Here is a 17,202-nt window from a genome sequence, read left to right as displayed (position 1 = left end):
ATCACAAATAGTCAAGTCATTGGACAAACAGGGCAGGGCCTTTCTTCCATCCTTAGGTTCCCTTCCAGAGGAGCTGCTCCCAGATGTCAGAATTAGGTTCCCGGTTAAGCCTGATAAAGTTTTGATTATGGATACGGATATCCTTTTAATATCTGATAAAGGTTTTTTCTCCCCCCAAATTTTCAGATAGGCACAAACTTTGGTTTCCAGTTTCAGAGGTTCACTGATCTCTTGAAATCTATTCATAAATGTCAGGTTAAGAATGAAGCAAAATGCTAATGATTATAATCAGCAAGAAACCCGGTGTCAACAGTCTGATCAAAACACACACTGACATATCCCAAAAGCTATATGTGGACAAAAGAAATTAAGCATTTTTCCTTTCCATTTCCTTGTTCAACATAAGTCATCTAGCATTTCCTTCTATGCATCAAAGGGGGGGAAATAGTTTGTATACAACACCACAAAATCGGTTTGCATATTTTACTATTATTCTGGAAAGTATAAACCTTAGGGGGAAAATGAAAGACCCCATGTGAACCACTGACTTCAGTTTGGAAATGCTATATTGCTTTGATGAAATATAAGCACAGCAGGGACACAGTTTGTTCTTATTTTAAAACTATGAGGCATTTTTTAGGTCTGCCAAGCCAAACACATTATTAATGATCATAAATTACCATGCAGCAAAAGTCCTTGACAGATATTATTGTCTTTTGCCCGATAAATTAATTTTGCTAAATATACACTTAGGTTAGAGTATAAGGTCAATTAACTAGAAGTAAACATACAAAAATCAAGGCTAGTGAGAAACTGATTTGTTGTAGTTATTATAAAACCGTTCAACCAAAAACAGATGGAACATTTTAAATATTTAAATATCACTATTTATGATTAACCTTATAACACACACACACACACACACACACACTATAAATATACTTAATATAAATCTTGTAGAAAATTATATATTTTAATTCATGCTAAATAACATATAGTATAATACTAATGTGAATGCTTTTAAATATGTTTTTATGAACTTCAGAGAAAGGAAGGGAGAGGGAGAGAGAGCAATATCAAAGAAAGAAACATCAATCGGCTGCCTCCTGTACGCCCCCTACTGGGAATTGAGCCCACAACTAGGGCATGTATCCGGACCTGGCATCAAACCTGGATCTCCGGGTGCATGGAATGATGCTCAACCAAATGAGCCATACCTTTAGGGTCAATGCAAATATAAGTGTCAATATTTTTCAACCATATTTTACAGGGAAATATAAATTTAAAAATAAATAATTTGCTTTATTCATAATTTGAAGTAAAAGTTCTTAATAACAAGCATTTGTGCTCCAGATTAAGCAACTTATTTCTGTGTATCTGGTTGTTCATTACACACTGAAGCTCTAACAAGAATTTAAGACATACTGGAATCTTAAAGGCTGATAACAGCTATTTTTAATTATTCACAACACAGGGAAAATCAGAAGAGCATAGAGAAATAAAATCCTCTGATAATTCCCATAAGCCTTACTGGTCAACAGCTTCACTATCTTTTTCCTACTATCCATTCCAAACAACTAAAATCAAGACAAGCAACCTGGTTTTCATTTCTCCTCTTTGACCATTCACTGCTGACTTTTCTGATGGAGCTTATAGAAAGCAGTGAACACTAAGAAGCAGAGCAATAAAGAAGCTAAGAGACTAGATAACCTACAACTTCGAGAATCATACAATAAGCTCAGCTGCTCTATGTAGTCTGAAAGATAATATCTACCACTGATATTTTAGCAGAGCAAATAAATAAAACGCATCCCTTAGTCACAGAAATGTGACTCATAATTGGGAAACACTTATGACAACCATCCACAAATTCCTCCCAAACTAGATACTTGGCACAGATATGAGGATACTTCAAACTATAAAAGTGTGCAGTCAAGAAACTACTAAAGTTAGAGCTACTGCATCATTCAATATACTTTTAGTAAGTGCACATTATCACAGGCACTGAAATGCAGAGGTGAACAAGACAGCTTCTCCCCAAGATGACCAGTTTTGTTGAATGTACATGTAAGTAAGTGATCACGGCTCCCCATGAGGAGTGCAGCAGTGATATCTCGGACAGAGTGAAAAAGCAGGAAAGGAACCTGGGAGCATCTGGGAAGGCTTCATGGAAGAAGTGGTGTAACAGAAGACATTTTAGAGGCAGACAAGATTAGAAACAATTCAGCTGCCACTTAGTTATGTAATTTGGTCAATTATTAAAGCTTTTTAAGACATAGCTTCTTAATCAACAAAATGAGGATAATATCTCTGCAGCTAATTTATTATAAGAAGGTAAAATATATTGTGTGTAAAGCAATCGACATGGTTTCTTAATAATAATAAGCACTAAATATATTATATTGATATTATTATTGTTGTTGTTCAATCTTGAAGAAAGTTACTAGTGAAGTCTGGTGCCCAGGTAGCAATAGTCATTGTATCACTATCACTGGCCTCATCACACCTTGTTGGATTCACGGTATTATGATCAGTCTGAATTAAACCTCAGCTATGCACTACCTACAACTGGGTGGGAAAAACTAAGCAATATAATTTCAAGAGTAGTCAAATTCATAAGCCATCTACTATCTAAAAGGTCAGAGATCATTGAAGAAAAGTATGCTAGGGTTTTTACCTTGAGTGTTATTATTAGGAAGGCAAACACACAGGGAAAATATCTCTTACTTGCCACTAAATGACAATTATAATAGCCTAAACACATAATAGCAATTATTAGTATACCTGATTAACACATTACCAACTGTAAGTATGGAATGAGAAAAAGTTGAAGTAAAACTTTCAGGAGTAAAAAATGGCAAAAAACAAACAAACAAAAAACAATAACAACCACATACACACACACACACACACACACACACAAACACACACACACACACAAACACAGCATCATCAGGGTACTAAAGGAAGGAGAGCTGAGATGATGGAAGAAGCATCCTAATGACCTGGATTTCATGCTAAAGAGTGATATTTTAGAATTACAACAACATAATAAACAATTATCCCAAACAAACTTACAAACTAATTATTTGAATGTCTGGCAGCAATTTAAAAAGGACATGAAAGAATTTAATACCTTCCATTGTGTAGAGGGCCCCCTGGGAAGGCACCTGAGCATTCTATATTGGCTCCCCTTGCCCTTTTGGCCAAGAGGGACCCTCTTCTCACAATCCAGTTGCCCACAGCTGTTGCCTGAGCTTTCTTTTCATGCCGAGGTTGAAGCCTCATGATGGCTGGTACCATGGATCTGTCCCTCGCCCAATGAGACAAGCTGGGCCCTCCCTGGAGAACAAACCCAGGTTCCCCAAGATATGTGATCAGTGCTGGGGCCCCACCAGCAGGCGAGGGGATCCCACAGCAGGTGCTGGGCATGGAGGCCACGGGGGCATAGGCTACCAAGGAGACAGAAATGAACCTCACATCACCCTGCTTGGCCCTGGAGGATGAATGGTTAGCCAGTGACAGGTAAGATTTCTCAGGGAAGAAACAACATAAGACAGGCACAGTCATAGAGGGGCCATCAGGAGAGAACTTTGGGGTCAACAGAGGCGGGACACAGACTCTCACCCCCCAACTTTGCAGATTCCTGAACCCTCATACCTTCTGAGGGAGGTCTCCTGCCCCATGGCTGCTTAGCTTCCCATGCCCAGCTCAAATTGGGACCCAGGTAAGAGAGACTTGGCTGACAGCAGCTGCCCTCTCAAGGCAACAAGACTTGTTTGAGTTTTCTTGTACCCATGGTGTGGGGAAGTGGTTTTTTTTATATCTAAATCTAGCCTAGCACCAGAATTCTCAGGGCTTACTCAAGAAAGCAAATAATCCTTTCCACTAATATTTACAGGGTAAAATAAGACTGTTGTTAGAGTATTAAATTTGATAGTAAAATAGTAGTCAAGTTTTCAGACTAATTTAAATTAGCTAATTGAAATAAGCAAATATTCTAGAAAAATTAATTATACTGGACAAAAAGCTGTTCTAGAAAAATTAATTATACTGGACAAAAAGCTGTTAACTAAAATTTTCATTGGTAGTTCATCTCATGGTAAAATTGTATAACATGTAATAAACCTAAACCAGTCATATTTTAATGTGAAAAATAAAATTTAGAAGATATCAAGACTACATGATAAAATTTCTAAAAGCCTCTTAATATTTAAATCAAAAAAGGGGGGATAGTAGAAGAATATCATGTAAGGAAAAATATCCTGTAAGTAAATTACACCTAGAAAATTTTTACTTTAGAAAATTAACTTTCATTTGTAACGCTAACAGCAAGACACCCATGTAAAACATACATGGTGTCAAAACAATCCAAAGGAAAATAGTTTGAGCAAAAAATGAAAAAGGATCGCAAATCAAATTTATAGAAAAGATTCCTTTATTAACTTTTGGTCGAGAATATGTTTGTATATTTTCAGAAAACAACTCCGAGACCAAGTGGATTACTGCAACAGAGAGGAATTCACAGGACTACTCCAGCCATAAAGACAGAAGATAAACAGTCCAGAGATGGAAGACACTGATGATGTCTTGCCATATTAGCAGTCAGCAGTTGTGCATCACTCCAGGTTTCCCAGGACCAAACCAGACAGGGTCCGACCTGCATTATCACCATTTGTCCACCATCCAGAACTGAAATATCATTACTGATATGTACACATAAGGAACTGTTCGACATTGAAATTGGGACTCAAAAGAACTGTTGGCCCAGAAAGAAACTCACTATAGACTGATTCATTTGCCTCTCAGCATAACCATTATTGCTTGTCTCATTTTCAGTTCTTATAATTGTATTTCTAGTAGCACATGATCTTACTCATTTAGGGGAAATGGTGAACAACATAGACTGATGAACAAGAGCAGACACAGAGACAAGGAAGCATAGATCAGACTGTCAGACCTCAGAGGGAAGGCAGGGGAAGGTGGAGATAACAGGGGAGAGATCACCCATAGGACTTGTGTGCATGCATGAGCCTAGCCAGTGGTCACAGACAACAGGGGGGTGGAGGCATGGGTGGGGAGGGGTTTAGGATGGGAATGGGGAGATGAGGACAAATATGTGATACCTTAATCAATAAAGAAATTAAAAAAAAAAAAAACCTACTTGTAGCCCGTGGGTAAGAGAGAGGCATTACGGCTTTAAGATGAGGCAAACTATTTTAATCTATTATTTTACCTACTAGAAGCCCGATGCATGGATTTGTGCACTGTGTAGTCCCTAGACCTGACCTGCGTGGATTGGATGAAACTGGCTCTCCAACATCCCCTGAAGGGTCCCAGATTGCAAGAGGGCACAGGCCAGGCTGAGGGATCCCACACCAGTGCATGGATCCAGGCTCTAGTATGCATATAAGATCTTTGGTTAATCTCTTCTTGCGCTCCCTCTACCCCTCTTCCCTCTGAGATTCATCAGTTTGTTCCATGTTTCCATGCCTGTGCATTGAGTGTCTGTCCCATGGTGGTCAGTGCGCGTCATAGCTACCAGATGAAAGGCCAAATGGTGTAATGGTTGCTTAGGCTTTTATATAAATATATAGATTGTTTCTACTTTATACCTAAATTTAGTGTTAGATAAGCTCATTATTATGACTCTTCAATTCCAGGAAGTTTTTCATACATACTTGAGATATCTCTTTGTCAGCTATGTAGTCATTTAAAATGAATCCCATGTTGTTACACACAGTGATATGTGAACAATAGGTTTTGTAGATGTTCCTGACACTTGTCTACTTGCCTGCCTGTGAGGGATTAAGAATTCTCCCTCCGTTCTATTTATTCACTACACATTCATTCAATACTACTATATAATATGCTATATATAACATTAGATTCTTGATAAAACCTTAAAAGTGCATCCTATAATATGCATATAACTACAGTATGCATTTTATGTTCCCATAAAGATGTAACAATGTGTATTATCAACAGATCTATTTTTTCCATACTACTCTTAAATGGTGATAGAAACTGATATTTTTCTTTAAATGATTTACACCTTTAAACTGTTCAATAATAGCTGGGACCGGTTTGGCTCAGTTGATAGAGCGTCGGCCTGCGGACTGAAAGGTCCCGGATTCGATTCTGGTCAAGGGCATGTACCTTGGTTGCGGGCACATCCCCATTGGGGGTGTGCAAGAGGCAGCTGGTCGGTGTTTCTCTCTCATTGACGTTTCTAACTCTCTGTCCCCCTCTATTCCTCTCTGTGTAAAATCAATAAAATATATTTTAAAAAAATAAACTGTTCAATAATAATAATAATTTTTTTAAAAAAGTAAGCTGGTAAAAGGGTTTAAAAATCATCTCAAGCATCAGGTGAATGGGAAGGGAACAGAATGAAGCAGGAAACCAGCCCAGTGAAGTGCCCTATAATTAACGTCTGAGATTGAAGTATCTTCCAGAAACACCAATGTAATTCTCAAGGAAGCCTCCTGTAAGGGCATTCAAGCACCAGTAGTTATTTCAAAAGTGGGTTCCTTCTTCCCTACAGGTCAACATAATCACCACTGTCACTCACCGTTGTTATTTTTTTGTTTTGTTTTCATCTTGTCTCTTTTTTTCTTTTCTTTTCTTATTGGTGAACTCTCTTCAGCGCTCTTTAGATAAGCTGGGTAATTTCTTTAGAGTGGTCTAAGCTTAGCAAGAGGAAAACGGGAAAATAGAATGTATTGGTGGTGCAAGGACAGGTTCATCAGGCTGGGCTCCCTTTCCTAACTCCCTTGCTTGATGGGAAGCCGGTAAAGCCTCTGGCAATTGGTGTGACCTGTCCCATCAGGTAGAATGCGCCTGTGAACATGGAAAACTCTGGGCTCTTCTACTCCGAGGAGAACACCAAGGTGGGAAGGTTTCCTCAAAGCTCTGACTTCCCAATGGTGTGGGTCTTTAATTTGTGGGTCTTTAATAAATGAAACAGCTTCACTTGTTTCATTTCCATTTGTCTCCGTTGGATAGCTTTCTCCCTAGGTGTGGCACACGGAGCTGCTTATAAAGTACACAAGAATGGGTGGCTTTCTTTGGGACAAACTTTCACCCTTGAAGCTCATTTACCATCTTCTGTTACCTCTTCTGGCCAGAATGTTAAGGCCTCACAATTTATTTTATGAAGAAGGTTCTTCTTCCGTTCTTTCATTTATTCACTCATTTATTGATCCATTTCTGGGTGGGGTAGAACTAGAGATTGATATGACAAGGCCCAGACTAATGACAACGTAGGAGGAAAGGCCAATGTTATAAATATCTTACAGCAAGAATTTAAAAAGGGTAACGTCACGGCAATCAGAGCTGATCATTCTAACCACAGTCTATGAATTAAACATCTGGTGTTTTTCCAGGTAAAATGTAAGGCTCTAGTTATCATCTTCTGTTGATTTTTTAGACACTCTCCTGGAGCATCTATCCAGAGGTCAACAACTAGCACTACTTTAGGTGCTGAGCTATAAATATGCTATCGGTTTCTGCAATCTTGCAATTAATTAAATTGCTGGATTTACTCCAAGACTTATTTGGTTAGTCATCTCAGAGCCAATAAAGGATGTTCCCCTTGTGTTTACTCCTTACCTGAACTACTCTGACAAAGTACTATGGTTCCCTTGATCCTTGGCAGAACTGTTTATTGACTATATATTGGCAGGCTTAATTCCTTTCCTTTCCACCACAGATCTAGCTCATGTCCTGGTTTTCATAAAGCATGTTTCATATCTACTGAAAACACAGCAAGACTGCAGTAGTCTCAGCATATTTGATTCTTACAGATAATCACTTGCTTTTTCAAGTGTTACATCAGGGAGTTAAGTAAAAATTGACATGCCTGTGACTAATCTGTAAATAGCAAATTATATTTGTCCTACATTGTCCAAAGTACCAAAGTTAACATATAAATTGCATACCTTTATTAAAATATCTGACTAGGAAAATATAAACAGCAAAACTAATATTGCTAAATTTCTTCATGACAATTTATAATTAACAATCAGGTTGCTAGCAATTCTGTTTTCAGAATATCTAAAATCCACTGTTGATATCAGAGAGACTTTTCAGCAACAGCCTTAACAAGTATAGGTATCAAATCAAATCAACAGAAACAATCTTTGAATATTCATTTGCATTTATGCATTAAATTTCAGCAACTACACTAGCTTTAAAATTGGGAGAATGTTATTTTTCTACATAAACTAACTGCAAAGAACACAACTGATTAAAATTATGTGACTTGTGTTTATACTTTGCACATGACTTTCCAACAGCAATTATTAAATTTAGGATTAAAATAATTATTTTGTTCACTATATTAGTCATGGATCCTAGCATGTGCCTTTTCATATAAATGACTGCTTCCTGTACATATGTAATTGCTCATGTATTGTAGCATTTGTCATCAGGAACCACAGCTACTTGTGCACATGTCCAGTTTTCTAGTTTGACAGTAAGCTACTTGAAGGGAGGCATCCTGATCCATGAAGGTATAAAAATGAAACCAGGTATCTCACTTTATTACAAATACCTTTTTCGCACTGATTATAAAAGAAGCAAATGGAAGACTACCAGCTCCATGTCTCTTTGATGCTACTCACCCCTAACTGTCTACTGTCAAAGGGATGAAATTTCTAACCCCTCAGACTTACAGTACAGCATCCGTACTGACGAGGCTAACAGTCGTAACATAGGCAGTGTAAGGTTCCCTGTTAGCTGCAAAATTAATGCAATGTATTAGCAGCCCTAAAGTAGACAAGGGTTCTAAATGGAGGAATTGAGGCAAATTTATGCAATGGAAAACTGAAGGGCTGCAAAAAAGAAACAAAGACCTGTGACAAGTGCTGGGAAAGCCAGGCAACAGTAATTAATAGGGAAGAAGCAAAACAAGATTTGCAGCCTCACAAAGAAGGGAACTTGAAAATTCTCCATTCATCCTTGGTAACGTGGGACCACACACACAAAAAATGTGAAAGTGGTTTTAAATGAAGCTCATGTGATAATGCCGAGGCTGCCACATTGTCTGGGTTGCTTTTTGTCGGTGTCGGCGTGGAAATGGGGTGCTTTTCCTTACCTCCAGATGCTCTAAAATATAGGGCGGATTTGTCATGCCCAGCCTCAGCATGGCTCCCTCAGGAATCACTTCAACCAGCTTCCACAGCAGTGTGGGGAGATCAGTGCCAATATCTCTGCCATAAGCCCCTGTGTCTTCACTGGTCAACCATATCTCGCAAACACCCTCTGTGAATCAAAGGAGATAATGAACAAATCTGTTGCAGAGCCGTTTCCTTCATCATACAGCTGCTCACTCTTTTTAATGCACTATTTCTCAGCATTATTATGCAGGCAGTCTGGGTATTCAGTTGCAGGAAAAAAAGCAGCTTATCCCATGGTAGCACTGGGTTATTAAGTTCATTTTATGAACACCAGAGAGTTACAACAATGCTGTAAATTATCAGTGCGTCCTATGGAGTGATTAACATTCACAGCCAATCAGTTCAAGCCTGTTTCCTCCAAAGCACTTTGATCAAGACTAAGGCTGCGGTCCCATCACAGGGAAAACCTACTTTATTGAACAACAGAAGTCTCAGAACTGAACAGTCACACTACTGAATAGGTACTATCAGCAGTAACCTCACTAATCAGTCTGTCACCAACCCAAGGAAAAATGTCAAGTATGGTTAAGGTTTAGCTCACAAATTATTAATTATGAGGCATCCATTTCTCCTGTAGTGACTCTTCTAATTTGACTTCTTTAGTCAATTAAGAACACAGTGCAGGGCTTTGTTCAAAGAAGTTGGTTGTGTAAGTATTTGTGTTGGGAAACCTGCTTACTGACAGTTTGCATCCTATTTCCCATCCATCACACCTCAGGAAAATGTCTACATGTTTTGTTCCTGCTGTTGTTGAAAAACAATCCTGACTTCAAATAATACAGCCTACAATAACTTCCTTCTAAAAATCGAAAGGAAATACTTTTGGATAACCTAGTATTAATTAAAATGAATAAAACAGAGTTAGCAAGAGTTACCCAGATTTGCATGGCACAAAGAATGCTTCTGAATTCACATTCAATTAAAGGATTAGCCTATTTGAAAAGGCCAAATGCTTCACAAGTCTCAACAAACAATAAAATGGACCTGTGAAATGTGTTCATGCTGAAGTGATTTGTTGCTGCTGAAGAACCTAAGCACATATACAAGGTGCACAAAGAAAGACCACAGCCTCAACCAGAAGTATACATTTCTGAAAAGAATCTTAAAACTATAATTTTAAGTCATCTTTAGTTGATGGAACAGAAGAGTTTCAAAAATACATTAAATATTCCTAGCCAAGAGAGACAACAAATAAAACACATGGCTTTTAAGTGAATATAAACTGAAAATTAACAGAGTACGGGAACAAAAAGCAAAGAACTTTCCTCTCCTTACTGTGCTCCACAGAGGGAGAAACATACATGGAGGAAAGATCTCCAATCACTATTCTTTTCTTAAGAATAAGAGATATAGTTATTAATCAAAAAACTAGCCAACCCACACAAAAACATGTTCCCTTTTCCCCACTTGTCTTTTTGAGACATGCACATCCTCACCCATACCTAAACAACACAGAAATACAAGGATAGAAATAGGATTTTCATTTCCTGAAATTAAAGAAACAACTATCACAGAAAACAGGATATAACAATAAAAACAAAAAGCTCCATTTAAAAAGTTGGAGATGTTTTTAGTATTTGAAAAGCAGCTGTGTTATGAATATATGGGTTTTCTTAAATTAAATAATTACAGAAAGTAATACACCTTTGTTTAGTTTTACTCATATAATAAAGAAATGTATCCTCAGAAGAAACAGTCTAACATGTGTATAGGTTCCCTGTGTAGTCTTGTAATTTTATAAATATTCTTTGTCCATGGAGTAAATACTGTTCTATTTATATATTTTAAAAAAATGGATTGCAATTAGTGGCATCATCTTTATTTTAATATTACATATGCCATCAGACACTGGACTCCTACAACCTTTTTTTCTTTTAAATCTTATCACAAAATCCACTCCAGGAAAAGAGATGGCTAAGTAACAACATAAACAGATTTTAAAACACTCTGAAAGAGGTTATAAAAACAGGACATTATCCATGATTTTCCAGTTACTGGCATTTGAGCAATACAATATGAATATTTTAAAATGAACAGAATAATTTTAATTTATAATTTTTCCATCCAAATGGTTCCACGTTACGCCTTATGTAGAGAGAGCAAGTTCCTGGAACAGTGCCTTGCTGTTGCTAGATGAATATAGAAGGGGAAAAATCACTATGAATAGGAATGGAAATAACATCCAAGCAGAAATAGCAGCCAGCTCTCAAGCTGCATAGGTGGGGACCAATAGCCCCCTGGTGGGCTGAAACTTCAAATTAAATCACATAAAGAGGAAGCAGCTGTAACACTAAATCAGCAACAACAGGAATAATGGTCTTGATGTCTCCAAGATCAAGGCTGCTAAAGTGCTCTATATAATAGCAACCTGGCTTAAAACACAATGAAATGGGAGAACGTGTGCAAAATGTGAAACCCGTGGACTTAGGGAGAATTGTGCCTGGCCAATTCAATCCAAAAATTTGTCAAAGATGATTTTGCTCTTAATCAATGTGAGAGAGTACAGATTTTGTAAGGTTATATTTCAAGCATGAATGCTAATGAGAGCTGATCCCTCAAATACTTAGGATAGAGAGAGTCATTTCACACTAAAGGTGAAGCTAAATATGGAACCCCATCTGACATCCTTTTCCCTGGGAAGTCTTGTGATTACTCACAGGGCAAGCAGTTCCTGTCAGGTCAGCTTGCATATGAATTCACCAGGGAAACCGAAGGCTGGAGTCTGTAATCGCTAATGGATATGGGGACACATGCATGCTTCTATCTGCACACTTAATTGGCTATACTGTGGACAGAAGTGCTTGCCTAAACAGCTTCATTCCTTAAGGACTTCAGTTATGAGCTCTATTCCTTTGCACATTCATTTCTTTATTCATCCATCAGACATTTATTAGGCCGTTACCTACTATGTGCCCTGCAGCAATTCCAGCTCATGACAGATATGGATTCATCATTAAACTTCTGTGATCTAAGATTGGCTGTTATCCAGGAGCTGGCAAGGGGACAGTGACAGACATCCTGGGGACTTCACATACATCACTAATGGAGGTGGTGGAGGGGGTGGGTATTGAAGAACACAGCCTTAGAAACCAAAATGAAGGGTGAGCTGGAAGTGGATGTGACGTCAGCGCCAATGAGATAGATAGGCCCGGTCTGCAATATAATGTGGACTTTGATTAATACATGTCAGAAAAACAAACACATGGAAATGAAAAAGAGAAGCAAGCAGGAAGAACTGAGATAAGAGAAGTGAATGCCTAGTAAAACCTCCCATGTCGGTAAAAATAAATATATGCAAAAAAAAAAAAAAAAAAGAAAGTAATGGCTGGAAAAAAGTGGGAGACAAAAACTAGCTTTTAAAGCATCCAAAGGAAATTTTTACTTTTTCCTAAAATTATTCATCTGCCTGAATTTTGTTCATTTTTCTTAAATTGTTCAGTCTCTGACTTCTAAGGAACCTTAGGTTCATCTGACCCTTCATCCTTTTGTTGTGTTAATTTTGGAAAAAGAAAAGCAAATACTATGAAGAAATGAAATGCATCTTGCAAGGTAAAAAACAATAACACAAAAAGCCTTTAAAAAGCTTACTTATTAGGATCAGCTATCATTTATCCACGAATTTACTGATCAGGTTTGAGTTGAAACACATTGCTATTTCCCCCTGAACAGAAAGCAACCTCAACAGCTGGATTCTGACCTTTGTTCCATAGTAATCTGAGATGACAGAGGATGGAAAAGTAGGAGACTTAAAATATAATTTTCTCAAGAAAATAGTCTCACAACAAAGAAAATCCTTTTTGAAAAATTAAACTTTGCCAAAATTCAATTTCAAAAGATCATGATTCACTATAATTTTCCTGTGTATGAGTTTTATTGCAATAAATTAAAATACTGGTAAAGATTGATTTCATCTGGTCCAAGGAGTGATATTTCTCTAGTAGCTCTTGCTCTATCATGGGGGGAAATTTCCACCATAATATGTTGCTGCAAATGTTTCATCATGAGTAGAGTTTAAAAATAAAGACTACAAAAATATGAAAACTGTAAACTATAATTAATGGAATGAATCATTACAGAACACTAGATGGCAAGAAAATTACATCAAATAAACATAATAAAGAAAAACACCTTCAAATCTGCTAAATCTTTCCTCCTCGGAAGATGTGTTGTCCCCCCCTTCTGTCTTCGGCTCTGCCTGCCACCCAGCCCTCCCCTTCCTCCTTTCAATTCCACCTATTATCCCTTCTCCACCAGTCCAGCCTTTATGTGCCATTTTCTTCTAAGGCCAATAAGGAATATAAGTTAAACATACAGTATGTTATATTTATGCATGTGCATTAAATATTCAGATCTTAATTCCTGATGTATTTTTTAAAGGGTCATAGTGCATATTAACTAGATTTTTATAGGCTCATTCTTCTTAAAAATAATCTTAGAAAATTCAGAAATAAATACAACCCTCTGTTTAAACACTTCAAAAGTCATGAAAATTTATTCAATGGAGATGTTTCTAAGTAATAATATCTATTTATAGGCATCTTCTAGTTATTTAACTTATTTATTTAATAGCAAATTAGACAATGGTCCTTCTAATTCTATTATTAGAAATTAAGAGTTTTATGTTTTCCTGTCAGATAAAAAAGGGATTTAAATGACAATTTTATTAAAGATTGCTTCTGAAGTGGATCAACTAGGGATATCTTATAAATATATAACAATGATATATAACTCATGAAAACCCAATTAATAGGCCACTATATTAGATAATTATTCATTACCTAATTCTTCAATTATATCATGTTTATACTATTTTTACAAACTTAAAAGAACTTTTAGTGACCCAAATTATTTTTTCACTGTTTTTTTTGAACAATGTTGAATTTAGAGGAAAGATTCAGGAGTCCAACATGAATAACCATCACTCCTTCACTCGGACTCTTATATAGCATTTTGTCACATTTGTGAGCACTCAATCTCTCCACACCCATAAGCACATGGTATTTTGTATGTTCTTCCCCCCTGAACCCTTTGAGAATTAGTTGCAGACATGATAGCACTTTAAATCTAAATAAATCAATGCATATATCTCCTAAGATTAAGAACATTTCTCACCCATAATCACAACATAATTACTGTTCTTGACTATCTTTGAGCAACACTTTCACTGTAGTCAGATTGACTCAATTTTGTTTCCTTGTGCAATTCACTTAGGCAATGAGGAAATAATCCTGTTAGGCAATGAGAAAATGAATTTTCTTTGGACAATATGGAAATGCAGCTTGAATGTTGCAAGGTGTGTTGCATGGTCTCCTTTAACTTCTGCACAGATTAAATTAGAAGTTACCATACAGGAGTAACTGGAGAGCACAGCAGATGAATACAAGTCGTTTTATTTAGAAGTAAGACTTCCCAATTACAGGTAAATTCAGAAAGATTAATCACTCATAAAATAATTAAACTTTAAAATTATCCTTTTTATTGCTTTAATAGCAAGAGTTAACAAGGAGACAGAATTTCCAGAGCATCTGACATCTGTGATTATTGTGATACAAAGAAACAAACTTGTTGGCATAATTGATAATGTTGTAACTAAACAAAAACAACCTGTTTAAATTATTTCTTTTGAAAGGTCATAATTAGGAAGAATATTGTTTGTTTATTTCCATGCTTCTACAAGAATTTGGAAATAATGGAAAACAAAACAAACACCACAAAAGGAGACACACTATCTGGAAACAAGGCATCTGATTCTCCAGTGTCCAAAATCTGCAATAAGCCTCAATGAGGCAGATTATCCTGAATACCACAGTGTGTTTGTTCCATACATGGGAGAAATACAGACAACAGTGTCTCTGAATGGGCCTCTGATGTTTCAGCAGGATGCGAAAAGACATAATATTTTGTCTTAAAAAAAAAAAAATCACAAACTCAACTTCTAACATACCCAGCATTACAGATACAAAGGATGTATGAGGAAGAAGAAAGAAAATAACTGGAAACTTGCAACGCAGAGCTTTTTCCTCAGTAAAGGATCATGGTGATTATAATAATTTATCTAGATTTATCTAGATTCTAAGACTAACTTAGAGAGTTATAGAATAGTTTAAAGGGAAAAGGAAACTAAAGAAGCAAAGGATTTTGCCTTGTTTGAGCCATTGAACACATTTACAGAATGAAGAACAAATAGAACTTAAATATTAAAAGAACACATTACTTTAATTACCACCAAATCTACAGTCAAATATGATCTGAAAATCTTAGTTCCAATTAGGGAAATTTGACTTTGAACATAAAACTTGTACATTATCATTGCAAGTATTTAAACAGCAAATACAGTTTTTAACTTTTACATTATATTCTTATGTTCAATTGGAAGGTGCATCATAGATATAGTTTAGTTGTCCTAATACAAAGAAAACACCATTCATTCATTCTTCTTCTAACAAGTATTTGTCATGACTTTGTGCCAGATATGTTCTAGGTCTTAGAGACAAAGTCTTGGCTCTCATGAAATTTGTTCAAGTGAGAGAGACAATGAACTAAGATTAATAATGTAGATCAAGTAAAAATAAATGCTAATAAAAATTTTTAAAGCAGGATAAAAGGAATGAGATAAAGTGGTTGGGAAAGGACATTGCTATTTTTGACAAAGAATAATCGAGGAAGACTCACAATGACACAACACTTGAATGAACCAAGGTAGTAAGCCACATAGATCAGTATGAGAAGGAAGAGTGCTGGAAGCAGAGGGAATATAATGTACAAAGACACAGCATGAGCATGATTATAGTTCCCACAAAACCACAAAGAGGTCAGTGTGGTTGAGATGAGGTGAGCGAGGGATGAAAAAGAATTATAAGATGGGAGCCAGTGGTGACAAAAGTTGTTGCAAGAGGGCAGAGCTAGGAGAACAAAAATTACATGTTGACAACCTGTTCACTGTCATATGTGATGCGTAAGCAATATGTATATTATATTTACTAGTGAAAGCTCTCAATATCTCCATGTTTTAAGATACTCTCATGCTTATGCTCATGAATATTTAATACAGCTTTAGAATCCTCAAAGTACTAGATTTGGTATATAAGAAGGAACAGATAAAGAAATAACAGAGTATGAAATTGTCCAGTTTTTCTAAAATAAATTCATTTCTTTCACTCTTTTTTGAAGGGGGAATATATTACAATTGATTGAAATGAGTTAAACAAGACTAATAAATTTAAATAGAAACAAGTAAAAGAAATCTGAGACCATTAAACATTTATGCTTTCTAGTTGGTAGCATCTATAGGGAACTGAAGTGGTACCAGTATTTTCTATCTCCTCCTTTTTCTTCTTCCTTCTTTCTACCAACAGAACCTAAATATTACTCTTGGGCCTTAACCTCTCACTTAGCATCAATTAAGTTGACATCCAAAAAACTAACATTTCCAACAAACTCAGAGTCTTCAAAAAAGTTGAACCACTGCTATAATTTCTGAAGGAAGGAGAAATAGGAACAAGTAAAGTAGAATCCTCTTATGAGGCAGGCAGAAGAAAGAAAAAGCCATTAAAGTTCATTAAAGAAAAAAGTAGCTCACTCTCAAAGATCTACTATGCACACACCAATTAACTATAATAATAGAATAATTCAGATTAGTTTAACTCTTTTTAACTACTATAATTGGCAACTGACCCAAAAGTATGTTAGTTAAAATAGTCTTATAAGAATAATCTGTGCACTTTAAAAGTTGGGAAGTATTAGATGGTAGTTGTGCCTTGACAAAAATTAGAATAATCAGAATAGAAAGTTCTGATACAGACCTGAGATATAAAGAATTTAATAATCAGCTACTTCTTCAATTTAAAATTTCTATGAACAAAGCACTAAAACACCTGCAGGTGGTATTAATAAAAGGTGATTTTAATATTGATTATAATAGAATAACATATACCCATAACCAACTCTATAACTTGATAACCCAGCTATGAAAATCAAAATTATATTTACCATCAGGTTCATTTCTGAGGAGGAATGTGTG

At 36.3% G+C, this 17,202-nt stretch overlaps 1 protein-coding gene across 2 annotated transcripts in view; it reads right to left on the bottom strand.

Annotated features, from left to right (window-relative positions):
• The window catches only part of CDKAL1 (CDKAL1 threonylcarbamoyladenosine tRNA methylthiotransferase), a gene marked incomplete at its 5' end in the record, with an annotated part of 619,533 nt that overhangs the window by 233,062 nt on the left and 369,269 nt on the right, over positions 1-17,202 (bottom strand). For both annotated transcript variants that reach the window (XM_084872776.1, XM_084872775.1), the window contains one exon: positions 9,101-9,267. In XM_084872776.1, coding sequence (XP_084728902.1) covers positions 9,101-9,267 — 167 coding nt within the window. The remainder of the gene's footprint in view (positions 1-9,100; positions 9,268-17,202) is intronic.

This window comes from Pipistrellus hanaki (genome assembly GCF_964339955.1).
Source record: "Pipistrellus hanaki genome assembly, chromosome: 2".
Classification (NCBI taxonomy): Eukaryota; Metazoa; Chordata; class Mammalia; order Chiroptera; family Vespertilionidae; genus Pipistrellus; species Pipistrellus hanaki.
Note: the sequence above shows the minus strand (reverse complement) of the source record. Positions and strands in the feature narration are given on the sequence as shown.